General features: G+C 40.4%; 1 protein-coding gene across 7 annotated transcripts in view; it reads left to right on the top strand.

Annotated features, from left to right (window-relative positions):
- poln (polymerase (DNA directed) nu) overlaps positions 1–22,295 on the top strand; it is a 115,542-nt gene that overhangs the window by 91,219 nt on the left and 2,028 nt on the right. For all 7 annotated transcript variants that reach the window (XM_042070244.1, XM_042070238.1, XM_042070239.1 and 4 more), the window contains 3 exons: positions 6,631–6,741; positions 7,051–7,129; positions 21,670–21,737. In XM_042070244.1, the coding sequence (XP_041926178.1) occupies positions 6,631–6,741; positions 7,051–7,129; positions 21,670–21,737 (258 nt within the window). The remainder of the gene's footprint in view (positions 1–6,630; positions 6,742–7,050; positions 7,130–21,669; positions 21,738–22,295) is intronic.

The following is a 22,295-nucleotide window of genomic DNA, read 5'->3' as shown; positions in this document are numbered from 1 at the left end:
ACTGTATCTTTGGATGGTAACATTGTTAATGAATGTTACAGACCATGATGCATTCCTTTAATGACGTCTTCAATAACATTTGCCTTTCGAGTATGCTTTCATTAATTCCCACTTAGCTATTACAACCTGTCTTGAAATGAAAGCGATTTGGCTTTAAAAACAATAGCATGTTACAAATAACCACATTTAAGGTCTATTTTTAATGGTGATGTAAGGCCCGTCTTTTGCTCAAACCTTTTGCATTTCTAAAGAATGCCTTTTGCATTCAATTTACATGTGTGGATACCTGTGTTTGATCTGTATTGTCTTAGGGCCCGTCCACACGGAGACGCTTTTTGGGTTAAACGCAGAGGTTTTGCTTCGTCTTGGCCGAGCGTCCAAACGAATCCTGTAAACGTACTGCCCAAAACCGCACTTTTTTGAAACCTGGTCCCAGAGTGGAAAAATCTGAAACCGTAGCCCTTTTGAATTCGTTTGGACAGCGAAACCGCACATCCTACTTGCGTATCAATGATGTCATCGCCACACCTCAGCTGCCCTGGACTTGACACTTTATAGTATTGCCTTACAATACTAGTTTTCATACAGGACATTACCTACGATTACACTCCGTAGGATAAATATCACAACTGATGCTGCGCAGCGCCGATAGCTTATGACTTGGTGGACTGAACACTGTTTTTCCCGTTGTTTTTTTTATGCATTCTAGCTACTGTCAGTGACGCAAGAGAACTTAGGTTATTAGGGAAGTGCGGTGTAATTTTACATTAATTTGTGCGTAGTGCCGGTGTCATTCATTTATTTGACATGTCTTACAACATAAATAAATGCATTCATAGTGAAGTCAGATATGAGCATACAAAGACGCTTAGAACTCATGTTAAGCCTATAGATGCGCATTAAATGTGAATGCGCGATTTGATGCAAGTTATACAGTTCACTATAAGTCCACACAAACAATTCTGGTTTCCTTGCACTAGCCATTTCGTCGTAGCCTATTCTGTCTGTTTGTATAGCCTACAGCGCAAGCTTTGGTCAATTTCTGTAAAGAAACAGTGCCACCTATAGGTCTGGGATATGAAGTAACGTGTTGAGTCGTGTTGAGATGGATCCGTTTGGACGCAAATATTCTTGATACGGTTCCAGGGAAGACAGAGGAAAAAAAGATCGGTTTGGTACGTGTGGACTAGGCCTTAGCTGGCCATGGCCAAAGATTCCCAACACCCGCTCATGCATAAAGTGACCATTTGCTCCTTGTTCTAGCCCCTCTGAGGTAACTCAGTCCTGGGCCTACTTGATGTCTGTGTTGTGAATAATACATTCATGTTTGGTCTTGAATTAATACTTGTAATGTGGGCAACAGTCTGATCATGGTTTCGTTACAATTGAATGTATCTGTGCATAGTTGTAGACTAAGAATTACACTGTAGCATAAAGTTATGATATCCACCTGGGCCACACCCATCCACCTCAGACAACAAAGGCTCTGATGAGTCGGGGGTGGCCCAAGTGAATGATAAAAGTGGAGGCTCTGGTCCTCCTGTTGCTTCTTTCCCATCTTGGTCTCTTCTTTTCCATCTTGGACCTCTTCTCTGGGTCTCTCTTTTCCCCCTCTCTCTCCCTTTCCTTTTCTCTCTCTCTCTCTGTCTCTCTCTTTCTCTCTCCCCCTTTCCCTATCTCTGGGTTTGTATTGTTTTATCTGGTGTATCTGTTATCTCTAACTTGTCAAGTTTAGCTCTGTGAATTGGTTAAGTTTTCTTTGTTACCATTTGCTACTTTGTTACAGTAGAACATTTGAGTTTACTTTTACCTTCAACTGAAGTGATATTGGTTACATTTACCTTTAAGGCTTAATGCCAAATAAATTGTTCATTTGCCTACCAATCGGATAACTTCAATTCTCGTAGTGTGCCATGCCATTCTTCTCCATAGCTGATAAACTAATTACTTGGTAATTGATTGGTGATACAAATTATTAATCAAATGGAGTCAGATTAACGAGTATGTAATAATATCATTGCCATTTAACTATTCACCCTATTTGTCCACACAAGCTCTTTCAAGTGAGGATATAGCTCGATGTCTCTATGTTTCCGAGGCTATATATAATTTCTCGCGTCTTACAGTAAATAGTTACATATAAAACAAGTGTCTATTTTTAGTATTATAGACTTTTCTGCCAATGTATTACATTGAGCAAAACCTCAAGACTTTCCATAATTTTGCACATCTGGAAAACAGTATTTCATAACTAGACCTACATATCTTCCCTGACTTCCCACACCTACATTTACATTTTTTCACATTTACATGTATTAATTTAGCACTATTATACAAAGTGACTTATATATTTAAATGATATTACGAAGTCCATTGTCCCTGGAGGAATTTGGGGTTAAGTGCCTTGCTCAAATGCACAATGGTGGAAGCCAAGAATTGAACCCACAACTTTTCTGGCTGCTGCATGCTAGCCTAGCTCCTAAGGTCAGACCCCCCCTGAGAATGTCAGAACAGCATTTATTGCACAACATTGCCAGTTAAAATGCTACATAGTACATACTGCTGCTATAAATGTGTCTGGGTAGGCGGCCTACATACTCTATTGTTCACATATGCCACCAACACCTGGCTAGCGCCGTCACTTCTCAATGAGACGTGGTCTGGGAACCAAACGTTAATTTTCTCGTATTTGAAAAAAATGCCCAGATCCGTTTATTGGGTGCCGCGGATGTCTATCAAATGCGTCTGTGCATAGCTCATCATCGTCTTGCTTTCCCCCCTGTTCTGTGATTGGTTCCCTATCTCAGGCGAAAATTTGCTCCATGGTCTCCAGGCTGCCTTAGCAGCGTGAATCAAATCACGCACAAGGCAGCATGGGAACACCCAGGCTAACCAACACCATCACAACCTCACATTTGCCACTAACACCAATTAAGCGGACATTCCTTTCTCCGTATTTTTTTTTAACCACCGGCCGCCACTGATATTCACTCACTTTCACTGCACCTGTGCCCTTGAGACAGCATAGCCTTTTTTATCCTCTGAAGGGCTTCATGAATGACAGGCTCGCCGCGGATCCTTAAAAAGTCTTAAAAGGCCTTATATTTAATTTTTGATATTTAAAAAGTCGTAAAATGTCTGGAATTGTATGAAGACATGTATTAAATTTGATCTGGAGCAGAATTGATCAGCAGAGCTGATTGTTGTTTGACTTATATTCAGACATGCCAACCTGTACACATGTTGCATATTAGCTGCACATTTTACATTGAAAGTACACTGGTACGTTTTCCCCCTCTTTTATAAGTTTGACCTGGTGCACAGCTGGCTTGCCAATGAGCTTCGAACCAGCTGAAAAGTTCACAAGCGCAGGATTAATTTACCTTGCCTTCATACATTGACTAAAATATATTAGCAAGCGGGAATGATCAAATGTGTAGCCTAATGCCACAAGTCAACACCAGCACTGTTGATCTCTCGTTCTCCCTCTTCATTCTGTATGTCTGATTCTCGTAGTGAGGACCGTTCATAAGCTCCTTTGGTAAACGGACAGGGAGGGATGTGGAAAATGATTAAGAGATTAAAAATTAAGTTAACGTTATGTATGTTTTTTGCAAGCTAGTTCGGTTGTTCATAATCCAACAAAGGTAGTTACATTGTCCATGTAGGCTAATGCAGGTGGTTAATTGTAACTTGTAAGCCTGTTTATAACTTCAACTAAAGGGTAGGCTACTCGGAAAGCGCAGACTTTTGCAAATGCCAATATCTCGCAATGTTACACATAATGAAACTATATGTCAACTATATGTCATGGTTATAGAGCCAGTAGTTTTTCCATAATCATGTTTATCGTTACAAACAAACTGCGGCAAAAAGTAATTATTTCAGCTAAACCCGTAGGCCTAATCATTTACGAGTGCATGTGCCGCAGAAATTCCTAGAATGTTAGAGATGGCCATGCCTCCACAAGACTTCTCCACCATACATTATGTAGAGTGCCGTGCTGAAATTATAGCCTGCTTAAATGTGTTATTTGCATTTTCAGTGTTAAATAAATTAAAAGGTACAAAGTTATGGCAAAAGGCTACTTGTTATAAATTCAGAGAAAAAAAAGAATCATGAAGTGTTCATCTGATGTTATGAGAGACAAGTCTATGTCAGTCCTTAAAGTGTAACTCCGCAGCGATTTCAACCCAGGGTCTATTTCACACGACAACGAGTCGAACACCCCCTTGAGAGCTAGATGACGTTGAGCGAAGGAGTACCAAGTTTGACCAGCTTCAGCGCATCCAACCAAAAGTCTAACAGTGGAAGTGCCTGGGGCAGGCCGCCAAATGTATCCAAAATAAAAAAAAATTTAGCCACTTATCATGCTCAAAATAGCACCATACTTCTGCAGTAGTATGAATAGGGCCCCAAAGCATCAATAACTTCGTAAGTGTACCTGGAGTTTATTAAAAAGACTGCAATAGTGTTCTTTGCCTAAGTTATGGGTCCGAAAGACCCCCTAAGACCTCTAAAATTGTCTCGGGATCCAGCGTCTCTAATTGATTGTGTTGATTTGTTGTGTTTTCTCACACTTGGGAAGCAAACTCTTTCCATTTCACAATATATTAAATCAGCCTACAAGAACACTGATTTGTCTTATCCTCTAAGACTTGTCTAATGACTGGAAGCTTGCCTCTGTGTCCATCTTTAAGCTCTTGAAAGTGTCGTTTAGTTGTATGATTCCAGTTGTGTATGGCCTCAGATGCTAAAGTTGGAGGGATATCCAGACTCCCAGGATGCATTGCCCTCCCTGTGAATGTGTTTTTCAAGTTTCAACTGCACATTCTATTCTCTGCATTCCTAAACACTGCTTTTGGTCTTCCATGCCTCTTTCCTTCTGTCACATAGCTCTCGTCAGCTTTGATATTGAAATCAAATGCCATCTTAGTCTAGGCTGTGATTGATCTTCTTGTATGAGTACACACACACACACACTGCTAGAGAAAAACTTGTCCCTCTTGTTATTCAAAAGAAGCTCCTTCAGGGAATGCATGCCAACACCAACTGTTCTTGTTTTCTTGTTCTCATGTACCCATGTACATAAGGATCCAAGGGAACACACACACACATACACACATACACACAATGACCTCTCCTCTTCTTACCAGGCTCTGTCCCTGAGAGGAACTCTCCTAGGGAATATACAAATTCACATAGCCTTCCACTGAAGATAAAGTTTTAACAATAACGTACACCAGAATGGGATACAGAAATGTTGTTCTCTCCTGTCCATGTACGTTACTGTTAAAGAAACATGTTATTGACACAAAGGCTAATTAGAATCATTATTCGAATGAATATTAAGTGAAAAGAGCATATAATCTTGTCCAACACAAGTTGACGTGAAAAATATGTTATGATGGATCAGACATATTTTCTAAGTAAGCTGTTTTTGTACTGATAAAGCAGGACCAGAGACAGACAATATGCACCAAGTGTGTGGTGTGTGTGTATGGTGTCAAGACAATAAGAAGCATCGAAGACATTCAAAGGAGCTTCCTTATATTTACAGTCTATGGTCAATATCAGCCAGTACCCTTTCATATGGCCAGCATTCACGCACCACTGATACTGATTTGATTCTTTTTTGCATTTCAGCAATGTATGGCCCATAATAATAATAATAATAATAATAAGTTTATTTTATATAGCGCCTTTCTCAAACCCAAGGTTGCTTTACATAGTAGGAAGGCAGGGAAAAACCATAACAAACAAACAAATAATACAACATAGACAAAGGCAGGGAAATACAATAACAAACAAACAAAACAATACAACAAAGACAAGTTATCTGTAGGAACTATGTGTTGGGTGTGGAGGAGAAGTGATCATTAAACAGAAAGGTCTTGAGATGTGCTTTGAAGAAAGGAAGAGAAGGACAGGAACGAAGGGGTTGGCCCATGACTCCATAGGGCACGATGAATTCTTGTACACAGCAGTAATCAAACTCAAAACACTTGATCGGTCCCTTTCAGTAACATACTTGACATCCAGCTGTCTCTTGCTTTCTCTCACATTTGCTTTCTCTCACTCACACACATGCACACATTCACACACCTTTGTTATCTTTTATGCTTATTTCAGGTCAAAAGCCAGAACACATGCATAACTCTAGTTTCTAGTTCATCGGCATGTTCGAATGTTCCTGACTACCTTAGCATGGCACATTCCTGAGGCACACGTCATCTATACATGCATGTGTGTGTGTGTGTGTGCACGTACACATGTGTTTGTGTGGGTGTCAGGGGGTGTGTGGGTGTTTCTGGGAAAGGCCGTTGAGTGCTGAGATGGCCTCAGGCTTTTGCTGTGGGATTTAAACACAAAGCCCTCTCCATTGTCCATTGGAATGCACTGGCACTAGTCATACTTACTGTGTGTGTGTGTGTATGGGAGAGAGGGATGGAACGAGTATGAACCCATTTGTAAAAGGGTTCGCTCAGTTTGTTATGTGTTTATGTGTATGTGACTTATTTTCTCAGTACAATACGGAGATGGTAGTGATTGAAGTCCATATCAGGACTACTGACTGATTTATGTCTACTTGGTACTACTTGGTGTGTGTGCATGTGTGTGGTTACCTAGGTTACGTGGTGTCCATAATGGGTCGCCGGCGCTCACTCCCCCACATCCACTCAGCAGACTGGGCAACACGTAACCAGGCAGAGAGGCAGGCCGTCAACTTTGTGGTGCAAGGTGTGTGTGTGTGTATGAGCGTGTTAGTATGTGTGCGTGTGTGTGTGTGTGTGTATGAAAGAGCCATTGTCCTCAGTCGGCATTAAAATTGTGTTCTTTAGAATAACCTTGACAAATGGCTCCTAACTACAAAATACAGTGGCCTAAATTACAATAATGATATGTTAGCAATGATATATTCATGAGTGCATGAATATGGACAATGCTTGCCTCTGTGTGTGTGTTTGTGTGTGTGTGTGTTTGTGTATATATATATATGATGTGTGTCTGTCTGTCTGTCTGTGTCCATCTCATCTCATCTGTGTGCAGGCTCTGCTGCTGACCTGTGTAAGATGGCCATGATCCGCATCTTCTCCCAGGTCACCTCCTCTGCATCTCTCACCGCCAGGTAACAGTACAGCCATTCATCCACCACACTCCTCTATCCCCAACTCCCTTCTCCACTGAAAAAATTAACAAAAGCTAAATGTTTTAAAGGGCTTTTTACATACATGAGACACAAAGTGCTTTACAAGAGCGAGTCCCAAAGCTAATAATTACATTACATTACATTTGGCTGACGCATTTTTAGCCAAAGCGACTTACATATGTCAACTATATTACAAGGGATTACATTGTCCCCGGAGCAACTTGGAGTTAAGTGCCTTGCTCAAGGGCACAACGGTGGAAGCCGGGAATTGAACCGACAACTTTCAGGCTACTGCACGCTAGCCCAGTTCCTTAACCGCTACACTACCACCGCCCTATTATAATAATAATAACTAGAAATGTAATGCCAGAGGAATTACAATAGTGGATGGAAAGCTGCTGGCTTAATGTTTTTGGGGAGATTTTGACCTTGACATTTGACCTCTAACATTTTTATTTGTTAATTTTTTTTTTTTGTCTGTCTTGTATGTCTTGGTGTCACGGGACGCTGGCGACTACGCCGCTCCGTCCGGCATCTTTTGTGTTTGTTATTTTTTAAATGTATTTGTCATGTCTTGATGTCATGGGCACGCTGGCGACTACGCCGCTCCATCTGGCATCTTTTGTCTTTTTGTTATGTGTCTTGTTCGTGGAGCGCTTTGGATTGCACTCTGTGCATGTTAAATGCGCTTTAAAAATGAAACTGACTTGACTTGACTAACATCAATTCACTTCATTTTTGAGCCCATACAAACACTCATACCAAATTTCAGGCATGTATGTCAAGGCATTTTTGAGATATCGCGCTCAGAGTATTCATGGACTTGACCTTTGACCTCCAACATCAACTCACTTCATCTTTGACTCCATACAAACACTTGTACCAAATTTGAAGCGTATGCGTCAAGCCGTTCTGGAGATATAATGCGTAAAGAATGAGATATGGCTGTGACTTTTATTTTGACACACAGGAAACACTTTAACAGGATGTGTAATTTTAGGGAGCGCCAGATTGTATGCATTAGAAGCTGAGACAGTTGGATTCACAGGTGACACCTGTGCCAGTGTTCTGATTAGCCCGGGAACTACTCTGGGAGCTTAACGAGCGCAGCTGGCTTTAGGCCATTATGACATCACAGCCATTCAAGTCTATGGGGGAAAATTAGCTTTTTAACATTTTTAATCCCCTATTTCTCAAAAAGTATAAACTTTTAAGAAAATCTGAAAAAATAACTCTCTTGTCCAACTCCAGACCTACACAACGGTTATTTCAACATGTCTGTACGTTAAGCGGTTAGAGTCACATTCATTCTTGAAAAGGTAAAAAGAAAAGGTTATAATAATAACTAGAAAAGCATTTCCTGAAGGAAATATAGTGCATGAAAATGCAAAAATATTATGTAAAATATCACACAGAGTAAAAACAAACTATATTGGTTGCTAGGTAGATGAGGTTTAATATAGTTGGAATGACTGAACAGTTAAATAGGTGGATAGTTTAAATGGTTAAATTATTTAGGTAGATAGTTGACGATAACTGACAGTTAGAATGGCTCTAATGTTTGCTAGTAGTTATGCTAACTATGTTAACAAAGATAATAATGCTAACCAAGTTACTTAACTTAGTTAACTTAGCTAATGTTTTTTAGCAGTTTTTAAAAAAAATGCTAATAATGTTAATGCTGTTAACAATGCTAACCATGTGACTTAGCTAACTTAGCTATTCAGTTTTAGCAGTTATGCTAACTATGCTAACCATGTTACTTAGCTTACTTAGCTAATGTTTTCTAGTAGTTTTGTCAAAAATGATAATTATGCTAACAATGCTAACTAGCATGCTATCTATGCTAACCATGTGACTTAGCTAACTTAGCTTATCATTTTTAGTAGTTATGTTAACTATGCCAATTAGCATGCTAACAATGTTAAAATGTTAACTATGCTAACCATGTTACTTAGCTAACTTAGCTAATCATTTTTGGCAGTTTTGCTAAAAATGTTAGCAATGCTAACATGCTAACCATGCTAACTAGCTATAGTGGTTAGGAGTCATAGTTGATGACAAGTAACAGTTACAATGGCTGAACAGTTAAAAAGTTCAGTAGTTTAAAGAGTTAAATTGTTTAACAGTGAAATATTGTAGTGAGGACTTTTATTTTGAAACAGTTTTTGGCAGAGGAAGCAGTTCAACAGGGTGTGTAGTCTTAATAGAGCCAGTTTGTATGCTTAAAGCCTGAGACTGGCAGTTGAGCCAGGTGGCCTGACCACCTGGCATAGGATTCTAATTGCTTAACGGCTCCCATGTTAAGTCTATGGGGAAATTATTTGCTAGGTAGATGAGGTTTAATAGTTGGAATGACTGAACTAGGTAGATGAGGTTTAATATAGCCTGGCCACCTGGCCTAGGATTCTAATTGCTTAACGGCAGTCTTAATAGAGCCATATTGTATGCTTAAAGCCTGAGACAGAGTATATAGTTTAAAAAAATGTAGATAGTGTAATGGATGTTGATAGACAGAAAGTTGAATGGATGTTGATAGGCAGATTGTTTAATGGATGTTGATGGATAGTTTAATGGGTGGATGAGTGAATGGTTTGAAGAGGATGAATGGATAGAAAGTTGGATGAAATGTGCCTTATATCCTTGTAGAATGGAGAGACACAGAGAGAGTTGGCCTAGTTCAACAGAAAGCAGTTGATACAGGTGCAATCAGTTGAACTGATTCTTTGATGGGGCCTAGATTAGCAGCTGGAAGTTGATACAGGTGCAAATCAAGTTAATTAGTCCATTGTGATGTCATCAGCCTAATGTTAAGTCTATGGGGATTTTATAAAAGTTAATAATTAATAGTAGCCTGGCGAGCCAGACCCACATTAAAATGTAGGGTCTGGGCATTCACCGTTCGCAGTGCTCAGTCTGAGGGGCGGGATAATCAGTTGTCTTTCAAATTCCCTCTGCACGCAATTTGGACGCAATAGGATATTTGTTTTCAAGTAGCAGGGAATTCAAGCCAAACCGTTGCAAATTATTGTGTTAAGCCCACCAAACGACTCTATACACGATTTCAATGTCCTGATTAAGTTTCAATTTCTGGAGTTCACAAGCCAACGGAGAGTTGCTAGACTAGCCCTGGCAGCAAATGTAATTTGCTGCCGCTAGGGGCGCGTCTAGATTTCTAGGCTAAATTAATAGTTTAAAAAGTATAAAAGTTACAAAGATGAAATATACAAAGCCCCCATGTCCTAAGTAAGACCTACGCAACATAGTTTGAATGAAGTTTCTACGTTAAACGGTTGAAGCTACATTAACTGCGTTAGAAGAAGACGATTAAGAAGAAGAAGAAGAAGCCTAGGAAGAACAGTACAGTGCATTTTTATGCACTGTAACTAGAAATGCCATTCCAAGGAATTACCAGTGCATGAAAATGCAAAAGATGTGATGTAAAATATCATGTATAGTTAAAATAGATAATACAGAGATGGTTACTACGGTGATGCTAGGATAGACATGGTAGTTGCAAAGCTTAATAAAAGTTGATAGTTTAAAAGTAGACAGTTGAATGTAGATAGTTTAAAAGTTGTTGATAGACAGCTAATAGATAGATGGTTTAATGGTAGTCTAAAAGTACACCGTTTAAAAGTTGAATGTATAGTTTAAAAGTTGTTGATAGACAGCTAGTTTAATAGATAGATAGTTTAATGATAGTTTACAAGTAGACCGTTTAAAAGTTGAATGTAGATAGGTTAAAAGTTGTTGATAGACAGCTAGTTTAATAGATAGATAGTGTAATGATAGTTTAAGAGTAGACTTTAAAAGTTGAATGTAAATAGTTTAAAAGTTGTTGACAGACTGAAAGTTTAATGAATGTTGATATTCAAATAGTTTAATGGCTGTGTATAGGTAGATATTTGACGATAACTAAAACTTGGAATGGCTCTAATGTTTGCTAGCAGTTATGCTAACAATTTTAACTAGCAATGCTAACATGCTAACCATGCTACTTAACTAATGTTTTCTAGCAGTTTTGCTAAAAATGCTAACTATGCTAACAATGCTGACTAGCTACAGTGGGTAGGAGTCATAGTTGATGACAAGTGTTGACATAGTTGATGACAAGTTAAAAGTTGTTGATAGACAGCTAGTTTAATAGATAGTTTAATGATAGTTTAAAAGTTGAATATAAAAAGTTCAGTAGTTTAATGGGTTAAATTGTTTAACAGTGGATTATTGTAGTGAGGACTTTTATTTTGAAACAGTTTTGGGCAAAGGAATAGGAAAAGTTGAATAGGATGTGTAGTCTTAATTGACCCAGATTGTATGCTTAAAGCCTGAGGCTGCAGGTGGCCTGAACACCTGGCATAGGATTCTAATTGCTTAATGGCCGTATTATGATGTCACAATCGCCAATGTTAAGTCTTTGGGGATTTTTTAAAAGTTTTTCTTTAATAGTTTAAAAAGTATAAGTTTCAAAGTTGAAAAGACATAGCAGCTTGGTCCGTTTGAAGACCTACGTTACAACGTTTGAATGAAGTTTCTAAGTTAAAGGTGCGATTTGTAGGATTGTTACCGAACGTTCTGTAGGCCAAAATCAAAACGCTGGTGAACGTTCTCAAGACTACCAGACGCGAGCCTCTTCTGGGTTGCCAGATGTAATGAAGACTTAGCTAACGTTCGTTGACCTGCAGCTGCTTTAACGTTTCTTCAACCATGACCTAGCTACACATTACGGAAACATGTGAAAACAAAACATACCTCTCTAACCAACGTAACATATTTAGCTGAAGTTAGCGATGCAGATGAAGCCTAGGCTACCTGTTGTGGAGAAATATGGCCAGCTCTGCGTCAGACTTGATATTCTTCGTTTGACTAAGACGTCACCATCTCAGGAAGCTCCTCCGATGTCCACTTAATTTGTTTCTTGTTTTAATTTTGGAAATTTGCCTGCCTCTCGTAGGCATTCATGACTACAACTGACAGCTGTTGACAGTTGGCCTTTGCTAATTTGGCAACCCAAATAGGAGGACGTGCTAGCCCATTATTAATACGCTATTCTAGAATTAATCGTTCAAAACATAAACGAAAATTTCAAGAGATTCCGCCCCGTAACTCATTTTTTTTCATGGGTTTTACGGGTTAGAGTAATGTTGTCAAATAAGCCATTACTTCAATTCATTGTGTTTCCTTACTCTCTGACAACATATGGTGATCATTTTTGGAATGGTTACAGTTTATTTTCCATTATTTCCTACATACTGGACCTTTAAACTGTTCAAGAGAAATTGCGTACGGAAAAAGTGGTAAGCGGAATAATAATAATAAGAAGTTGTTGCTGCCTAGGAAGAACAGTACAGTGCATTTTCATGCACTGTAATAAGAAGTTGCCTAGGAAGAACAGTACAGTGCATTTTAATGCACTGTAACTAGAATGTAATGCCAGAGGAATTACAGTAGTGGGTGGAAAGCTGCTAAAGTTGGTGGGGAAATTCCTGGAAAAAAAAACATTAAATCACTTAATCTTTGAGTTCATACAAACCCTCGTACCAAAAGACCTTGTGTGGCAAGGCGTTCTTGTGATATAACACTCAAGGTGTTTTTGACCTTGACATTTGACCTTTGACATCCAACATCAATTCACTTCATTTTTGACTCCATCCAAATACTCATACCAAATTTCAGGCACGTATGTCAAGGAATTCTTGAGACATTGCACTCAGAGTGTTCATTGACTTGACCTTTGACCTTTGACCTCCAACATCAACTCACTTCAGCTTTGAGTCCATACAAACACTTGTACCAAATTTGAAGCAAAGATTGTTAAGGCGGAGCAAGATACTTCGTCGTAGTTCATGTCTATGGGCGCGAAATGGGGATCGAATCCTGTCTGCATAAAGAGGCGTGTCGATGACGTATTGACGAGCGTAAGTTGCAACCGGCCAACAGCAGCGGCAGAAATAACTGGCGCACACCTGATATAAGGTTGATTTTCTCCAGACTGGATTGCTCAAAAATGCTAAAAATGTACCTGAAATGTTCAGAAGGGTTTGGCTGTGACTTTTATTTTGACACACGGGAAACACTTAAACAGGATGTGTAGTTTTAGAGAGCTTAATCTTTGAGTTCATACTAACCCTCATACCAAAAGACCTGTGTCAAGGCGTTCTTGAAATATAACACTCGTACGTGACAATACGTAACAATAGCGCCGAAAATGGCAGCTTTGTTTTTCGCTCCTCATCTTTCCTATCTATTTTTGATAACATTACTATGTATATACTTCATTTTTCTACAAAAAGCAAGCGGTCTTATTCAGTATGACAGAGTGACATCACTGGACATAAACAACTCACTGTCAGCTCATGTGGAGCCGGAGTTTCTAAACTGGGACCCCGCACTCACTCGGGACGCATCTTCCCCACTGTTGCCATGGACAAGACGCCGCCGCCGCCGAAGAGGTAGGAGAGCCGGTGTATTAGTGAGACTGAGACGGCGTGCAAATCGACCACTGCTCCCAAGCATCCTTTTGGCCAATGTTCAGTCTTTGGACAATAAGATGTGCGAGTTGCGTGCAAGGATCTCCTTTCAGAGAGAAATTAGGGACTGTAATATCATCTGTCTCACGGAAACTTGGTTATCGGAAGATGCGCCAAACCATGCTATTTCTCCCACTGGTTTCTCTGTGTTTTGGACCGACAGGTCAAAAGAACTATCGGGTAAAGTCAAGGGTGGAGGGGTGTGTTTCATGGTTAACTGCGCTTGGTGTGACAGTAAGAATATCCACTCGATCAAGTCTTTTTGTTCTCCAAACATAGAATATCTCACCATTCTCTGCCGTCCATTCTGGTTGCCAAGAGAATTCACGGCTGTTGTAGCAACCGCAGTATACATTCAACCGCAAGCGGATGCAGAGCTCGCGCTAAAAGAACTGTACGCGATTATCAGCAAAACGGAGAGCTTACATCCAGAGGCTGCTTTTATCATTGCAGGCGACTTCAACCACGCATCTCTGAGAAAGATACTGCCCAAATACTTCCAGCACATAGATGTAAACACACGTGGAAATCGCACGCTAGACCACTGCTATACTCCCTTCCGCGATGGGTACAAGCCCCTCCTCCGCCCACCGTTTGGCAAATCGGATCACTCTTCTATCCTGCTCCTTCCAGCTTACAAGCAGAAACTGAAACAGAGCCCACCCACTGTCAAAACCATTTGCTGTTGGTCTGAGGAATCAGACAGTGCACTGCAAGGCTGCTTTGAATGCACTGACTGGGACATGTTCCGTGATGCATCAAATGGGGATATAGATGAATACACAGAGACAGTCACAGGATTCATACAGAAGTGTGTAGAAGATATTGTTCCAACAAAAACAGTCAAAATGTATCCAAATCAAAAACCATGGATAAATAGCCAAGTAAAATCTGCTCTCAGAGCTCGGGATTGTGCGTTTGCCTCTGGAAACAAGGAGCTGGAGAAAAAAGCCAGATATGACCTGCGGAAAACAATCAAAGCAGCAAAAAGAGAATATAGGCACAAGATTGAGGAACAGCTGGAAGGGAATGATTCAAGGAATATGTGGCAGGGACTGCACATGATTTCAGATCTGAAGGGGAAGAAATCCAACATCCAAGTCTCTCACCCCTCACTTGCAGATGAGCTAAACCAGTTCTATACACATTTTGAGGTTAACATCAAACCTCCAGTAAGAGCCCCCTCCATTTCTCACCCCTCTGACCCAGGCCTAATGCTCACAGTGGCTGATGTGCAGAAATCTTTCAAGCAAGTCATGGCACACACGGGAAACACAGGATGTGTAGTTTTAGGGAGCACCAGATTGTATGCATTAGAAGCTGAGACGGTTGAATTCAAAGGTGACACCTGTGCCAGTGTTCTAATTAGCCCGGGAACTACTCTGGGAGCTTAACAAGCGCAGCTGCCTTTAGGCCATTATGACATCACATCCTTTGAAGTCTATGGGGGGAAAATGAGCTTTTTAACATTTTTAATCCTCTATTTCTCAAAAAGTATAAACTTTTTTTAAAAATTATACAACTCTGAAATAATAACTCTCTTGCCCCACTCCAGACCTTCAGAATGATTATTTCAACATGTCTGTACGTTAAGCGGAGTCGCATTAATTCTTGAAAAGGTAAAAAGAAAAGGTTATAATAATAAGAAGAAGCCAGGAGATTTCAAGATAGTGGATTCCATCCACTATAATAATAAGAAGAAGAAGAAACCAGGAGATTTCAAGATAGTGGATTCCATCCAGTATAATAAGAAGAAGCCAGGAGATTTCAAGATAGTGGATTCCATCCACTATAATAACAATATAGTGCTTTTTCCAGCACAGTGGCTACTCACTTGACATAGACACAAACAAATAATTTAATGAAATGAAATGAAATGGTGAAACAAACAGAACAAGATGCTGGAACGGCGTGACTCGCCAGCGTACCCGTGACCTACACAGAACATGCTAGAAATACATACATACAGTGCAGATTACCCGTGACCTACACAGAACATGCTGGAAATACATACATACAGTGCAGATTACCCAAACGGTCTTCAGCTGCCTTTTAAAAGAATTCACAGAATCAGCAAACCATAAATGTTGGCAAAGTAGGCTATTCCACTGTTTAGATGCTCAATGACCACGGGTCAAGTGCGTGGGACTTATTTTTCAATACAGTTCTCCCTCTTTCTATTTGCTTTATCCATTCATCCCTCCATCCATCCACTAATCTCTTAATTACACTTCTCCTTCTATCTCTATCCATTAATTTTTTTATTCATCTATCTGTCCATCCTTGGACACAATTTCCTTTTTTCCTTTATGGTTTTTCAGAGGCTGTTCACAGGCTGTTCACACGAGTGTTTTCTTAATGCATTGATGGGGTGTACAAGTGGAGGCCATTTTGGCCAGACATGCTGTCTGCACTAATAAGCACTGTGGGAGCCCTCTGCATCCTTTCACTCGTTCTCACTCTCTCCTGCTTCTCTCTCTTTCAATCTTTCTCTCACTCATTTTCTCTCTCTCTCTCTCGCTTCTCTCTTTCATTTGTCCTTTATCTCTCTCCCTCTTTCTCTCCCACTTATTTCTCCTTCTTTCATTCTCTCTCTCTCCCTCTACTCTCTTTCAACTCATTCTCTCTGCCGCTTTTCTCTCACTCATCTCTCTTTCATTTGATTTTCATATAATTTTGTCTCCATTTCTCCTCTTCCTCTTTACCACTGTGACCTCTTTAACCTCTTCAGTCTCTCCTTTAACTTCTCTTTTCCTGTTCATTTAATGTTCAATTTCAGTTTAAAGGTACACTATGCAGGTTTTTTAGCTTAATTTACCTTCATTTAACAGCTTCAGAGTCATTGGAATGGTTATATGACTTTTTTCGGGTTGAATGATGGCCGTCTCGCTTCCCCCTAGCGCCTGTGAGCGGAAAAACCACCCTTGCAACTTTGGGCCGGCGGGCCGACGGCCTCAGTGTCAGAAAGTATAACGAGTGTAACAAATTGCTTTACTGCATTCAAATACACATACACGCCAAGCACCGGCTAGAAAAAGGTAGTGACGGAGTTTCTCAGACATTCATCATGACAGAGCCAGCGAAAAAGAAGCAAAAACCGAGAAAGCAGTAAGGAAATTGCCAATACTGCATAGTTTACCTTTAAGCTTTATTGGCTTGAGCATTACAGCAGCATAAAACAGCTAAAAACAAACAAACAAACGAACAAACATGTTGAACTAAATTAATTCTATTCAAGTCTATTCTAATCACTAAATATAACTCCATTTTTTTTTCTCCGTCCAGCTCTCGCCCCCCCCCCCCCCTCTCTCTCTGTTTATCTTTTGTTTATCTCCCCATCACTTCATCCCCCCTTCTATCTTTCCAAGGCTCTCAGTCACCTCCCCCCTTTCTTTCTCTCTTCTAGCTTTTTCTCACACTTTTCTGTCCACATCTTTCCCTTATTCATCACTCTCATCTCTCTCTCTCTCCCTCTCTCTTTCCCTCCCTCTACCTCTCTCCCTCTCGCTCTCCCTGAGTAAGTGATATGATTGAGACTGGTGCAGCAGCAGCAGCAGTGCAGACATTAATCTGTGTTAGAGCAGACAGCTTCTCCTCATGTCTGCCTCCCACTCCCCCGTGCCTGAGACCCCGCAGTCAACCATCCACTCAAGACCCCCTCACACCAGACACACACACACATAGACCCCCCACCACCATAGACACTCACACTTTTCATGCACAAATAGACATTTTTGAGAAACGTACACCCCTGAGGCATCACGTGTGGTTTCAGATGTGGCATATTGATAATATCAATATAAACTATTTATCACCCCAGAGTTTATTTCCCCGAGCGCCGCTGTTGTTGCAGGCAGCTCACTGCGCCGGGATTAGTGTGTGCTTCACCTCACTGTGGGCCAGATGTACAGTACGTACATTTGCGAACGTAGCGTTATCAGCGTCATGGACACACCACAGATGGCGAACGCTGTCAGACCCAAGTTTCCGTTTTTCCGTATTTATCGATCCTTAAATCCTTAGTGTAAACTGCACCTTTCTCTGCCCAAAAACGCACAACTGAATGGCAGCGCCTACATACAAGCGCAGTTGAATGAAGTTAACTGATGACAACATTAAAAAGAATCAAACGTTTAGCGATCATGAAATAATACCATACATGATAAGATGTAAACAAGCAGGGAAATAATGAAGATCAGTAGTTCTACTCAAACTACTTGTGCACGTAGGCTATGGAAGATTGGTCAAATCTAGCAAGTAGGAAAGTTTAAGTGAATGACGTCAAAGTGAAAGTAAGACATTCGAAAGGCCAACGAAAGTTGAGGTTGCTTTTGGTAGTACAAATACTTTCACCACAAAAACGGGTGCTCTAAATATCGATTCTGTTATCTTTGAAAGGTTCTCTTATTGACGCATTGAAATGTAATTTGGATTAACTGCTTTTACAAGGCGGAAATATTTAGGCGCAGAATAGACGTGCGCTTTCAGGAGCTTTCTTTGTACATACCGCGGAATACATAATTAGGCGCTCTTTACTCTTCCCCTCCCATCTTTTTACGCTAAACTCCCACTTTCCCCTGGATCCTCCCATGAATGCATATGCATGACATGACAAACGCAATCTGCCACTTTCAGCTCCCGCGACAGGCAGTTTGCGCTTTTACATCATTGCGGCCTGTTTGTACATACCTCGCGATGATTTTACACGCACATTGCGAAACAAATACGCCTGAAGTGGGCGCAAAAGCGTTAGTACATCTGGCCCTGAGTGTTCACTGTGTGCTGAGTGTGTTTCACTAATTTACGGATTGGGATAAATGCAAAGACCAAATTTCCCTCACTTCCCTCACCGGATCAAAAGAGTATATATACTTACTATACTTACTTATCAGGGCCGACTGTTTAACTGTGCAAATACTGGCATTGTTGTCGCAACATTTCGAGGGGTTGGTTTTCAGCTGTGATCAATTAGGCTTTTATGTATTTAACCCTTAGAACCCTAAGCTGTTTTTAGGGCATTTTCACTACCTTTATTCATAAGGATTTATTCTGGTCATTGTAAGTGTCACACACACATATTATATATTGTTTTTTTCAGCAGAGTCTATGTTATCCAGATCTAAAAAGCGTATTATAAAAATTCTTATATTTCGACATGTATCTCACCACAGCAAGCTCATAGCTCTACATGCATTTCATGTGTGTGTAGGGCAGACTGTCCTGAATCAGGCAATATAATTGCCATGTTTGAGGGATACTCTGGGGCTGAGCAATTTACAGAAATATGTGGTGTGTGATTTACGGAAATAAATGCCATTTTTTTATTTAGTGATGAAAAATGACCTTTCTGCGCTCCATATCTGTGACACGAACTAATCTGACCTGACTTGACCCGAGGTTGCGTGTTAGCCTGCGTGCCTATGGTGTATGTACTCATAATGATTCTCAACTTTTTACTGCATTGCCATGAACAAAGTAAAGGCAAAAAAGGTGTTTCTTTGTTGAACAAATTGGGATGCAATGTGAGCCTTGAATTGGATGCCATGCAGGAATTTGCTAGGATCTCAAAACAGGATTATGAACATTCTTTGCCATAGATAGAGAAACACACGATAGCCTTGGATTATAAACATGCTTTGCCACAAGAACAGACAAAAATGTGGGGTAAGTCAAGCTATATGAAGTTATTATTTTGCTGTCACTTCGTCTGTTTTATAACCCAGAAGGATGTACTTGGTATCAAATGATAGCTCTGAGTCTCCTCTTTCATCTGACATGCGTGGCATATCTATCCGATCACGGGTCCGCAAGTATTTCAAACAAGAGTAATGGGTGTGCAGCGTTGGTTTGTGTACATGACGTTATTATTTTGCAGTGACTTCGTCTGTTTTTATAAGCCAGAATGATCGATAAACATGGTACCAATGGATAGCCCTGTGTCCCCTCTTTCATCTGATATGCGTTCCATATCTATGCGATCACGGGTTTGCGAGTAATTCAAACGAGAGTAATGGGTGCGCAGGTGAACGCAGAGAAGTATAGACTGTAAATATGATGCAATTTGATTTAATTTCATGATTTGTTTTTATTTTCGTACTTCATCGTACAGACAAATGTGTAGTCTCTTTGGAAAGCCCCACTTCTGTAGCCTGGCGAGCCAGACACACATTAAAATGTAGGGTCTGGGCACTCACCGTTCGCAGTGCTCAGTCCGAGGGGCGGGATAATCAGTTGTCTTTCAAATTCCCTCTGCACGCAATAGGATGCAATAGGATATTTGTTTTCAAGTAGCAGGGAATTCAAGCCAAACCGTTGCAACTCTGCCATCAATCATTATGTTAAGCCCACCAAACGACTCTATACACGATTTCAATGTCCTGATTAAGTTTCGATTTCTGGAGCTCACAAGCCAACGGAGAGTTGCTAGACTAGCCCTGGCAGCAAATTATATTTGCCACTAGGGGCGCGTCTAGATTTCTAGGCTACCACTTCTGCGCTGTCATGCAATAAAGGTTTCATCTCGCTGCGATGAACAGTTCCGGAGCAATGTAACAGAGAAGAAAGGGTGTGTTTTTTGACGCACTTTGCGTCAATCACGTTCTAAGGGTTAAATGAGTTATTGTGCTGGAGCGTCAGCGGAAGTGTCAGCCCTTATGTGAAGACGTACTCTTCTGGAAGTCTATCTGCATGAGTCCATCAAGCAAGGGCACAATTAAGGCACTTCTAAGAAAAGTCTCGTCTCACATTGTCCTGTGCCTGGCTGTTCATTGAGCTAGCCTTTATCTTGCAGCAATGTGCTTTCAAGACATCCCTGTTGTATGCAATCAAGTTAAAAAGCGGCCTTACTGTATGTAAAAAGGCAGCACGAACGAAATGACATAAGTCCAGTCAGTCCAGCAGTCTTCAATGTCTTGTCCAACTTCTTGTCTCTAACGACTGGAAGTTCACACAGTTGATGTGGACAACTCTCTTTCAGTTGACATCTTGTCCCAACTTGATTAATTCAATCTCACATCATCCTCCTACTCACATCAAGCTGGTAAGGACCTTGATGCAATTCTGCCACGCAACTACGGAATCCTACGGTTAATTCCTTACATGTACCTGATCATTACTTTATTCGATTTTCTGTGTTTTTTGGTGAATTAAATGAAGATCCCTCACTCTGGCCTATAGGACACTTACTGGTTCTTCCCCTTGTGCTTTTTATTCTAAGATCCAGCTCTATGTCCCCTGTTGCCCACTGCTGTCCTTTGATGGGCATCTGCTATGTCTGTCTTCCATCAACACTACGAGGTCACAGTCAAGACTCTTTTCATCTGTGATCCCTTGTTGGTGGAATGATTTATCTACTAATCTTCATTTTAGCAATTGTTTTGGGATCTTCAAGAAAGTGTCTTTCATTCTTACAGAGTTTTGGTTCGTTTATGGTTGTTGTTATTATTTTGTTGAATTTTATTTTGTCTATTCAAAATTGACTACTACTTAAAACTGTAATGTTAATGTAATGTTTATTGAGGTCATTGTAAGTCACTTTGGACATAAGCATCTGCTAAGAACCATAAACATGAACATAGGCATCATATCTTATTTAGTCAATATCTGTATGCCGAGGTGATCAATGGAGGGAGGTTAAAATTGTCTTCTGCTATGACGGTTTTCTTTAATAGCCCAACGGCTTGAGAGATTTAGACCCCTGAACCCCAGTTGTAATTCAGTATCTTTAACCTACATCGTGTTGCTTAGCAACAAGTGAAAACTGATGAAAACAAATGTAAAATTTCAGACCAACATCCTGCATTCCTACTGGGGAGTGGGAAGTTATCAGTGTATGTGTGTGTGTGTCTGTGTGTGTCTGCGAAGATAATGTGGTAGCATGTGTGTGTTAAGTGTATGTACGTACACACTTGCATGTGTGTGTGCATAGGTTCATATGTGTACTGTATGTTTTCTATGTATGTATGTAAGCTTGTGTGTATGTTTTGCTAGGCTGGTTGCACAGATCCATGATGAGCTTCTGTTTGAGGTGGAGGAATACCAGCTTCAGGAGTTTGCCGGTGAGTTTGAACCTGTCACCTCTCCTTTGTTGCATCACGGTTTCTGTCCTTTCACGCGGACGCACGCACACATTCACACACCAAGAATAAAGCTTCCTGCTCTGAAGTTGTCCTCAAGTCACGGTATAATGAACCTAACATACACTTAAAAGTAGGAGCTACTTACTACGCTAAGTAACAGTACAGTCATCCAAGTTTATGAACAGCATAGAATGTGAATGAATGAATGAATGCCTTTATTGTCATTGCATTTAAGTACAATGAAATTGGAGAGCTACTCTAGTAAGGGTGCATCATCATTGCAACACATACTGTATATAAAACTCATCTCATAACACATTCATTGCAAACACAAAGACACACACATCAGAACATCCACGTCCACATTCTCACTCACACATGTACCAAAATACATCTCACCCATCATTCATAGTAGGCACTCATCATTCCTGGAAGCACATTCATAACCATAAACATAAAAACGCAACTTGTCCAATCTCACATTAAGTGCATTATAAATAGTCTAATGTGGATAAAGTGCTGAGTAACAGTGCAACT

The sequence above is a fragment of the Alosa sapidissima genome, chromosome 18, assembly GCF_018492685.1.
Source record: "Alosa sapidissima isolate fAloSap1 chromosome 18, fAloSap1.pri, whole genome shotgun sequence".
Lineage (NCBI taxonomy): Eukaryota > Metazoa > Chordata > Actinopteri > Clupeiformes > Clupeidae > Alosa > Alosa sapidissima.
Note: the sequence above shows the minus strand (reverse complement) of the source record. Positions and strands in the feature narration are given on the sequence as shown.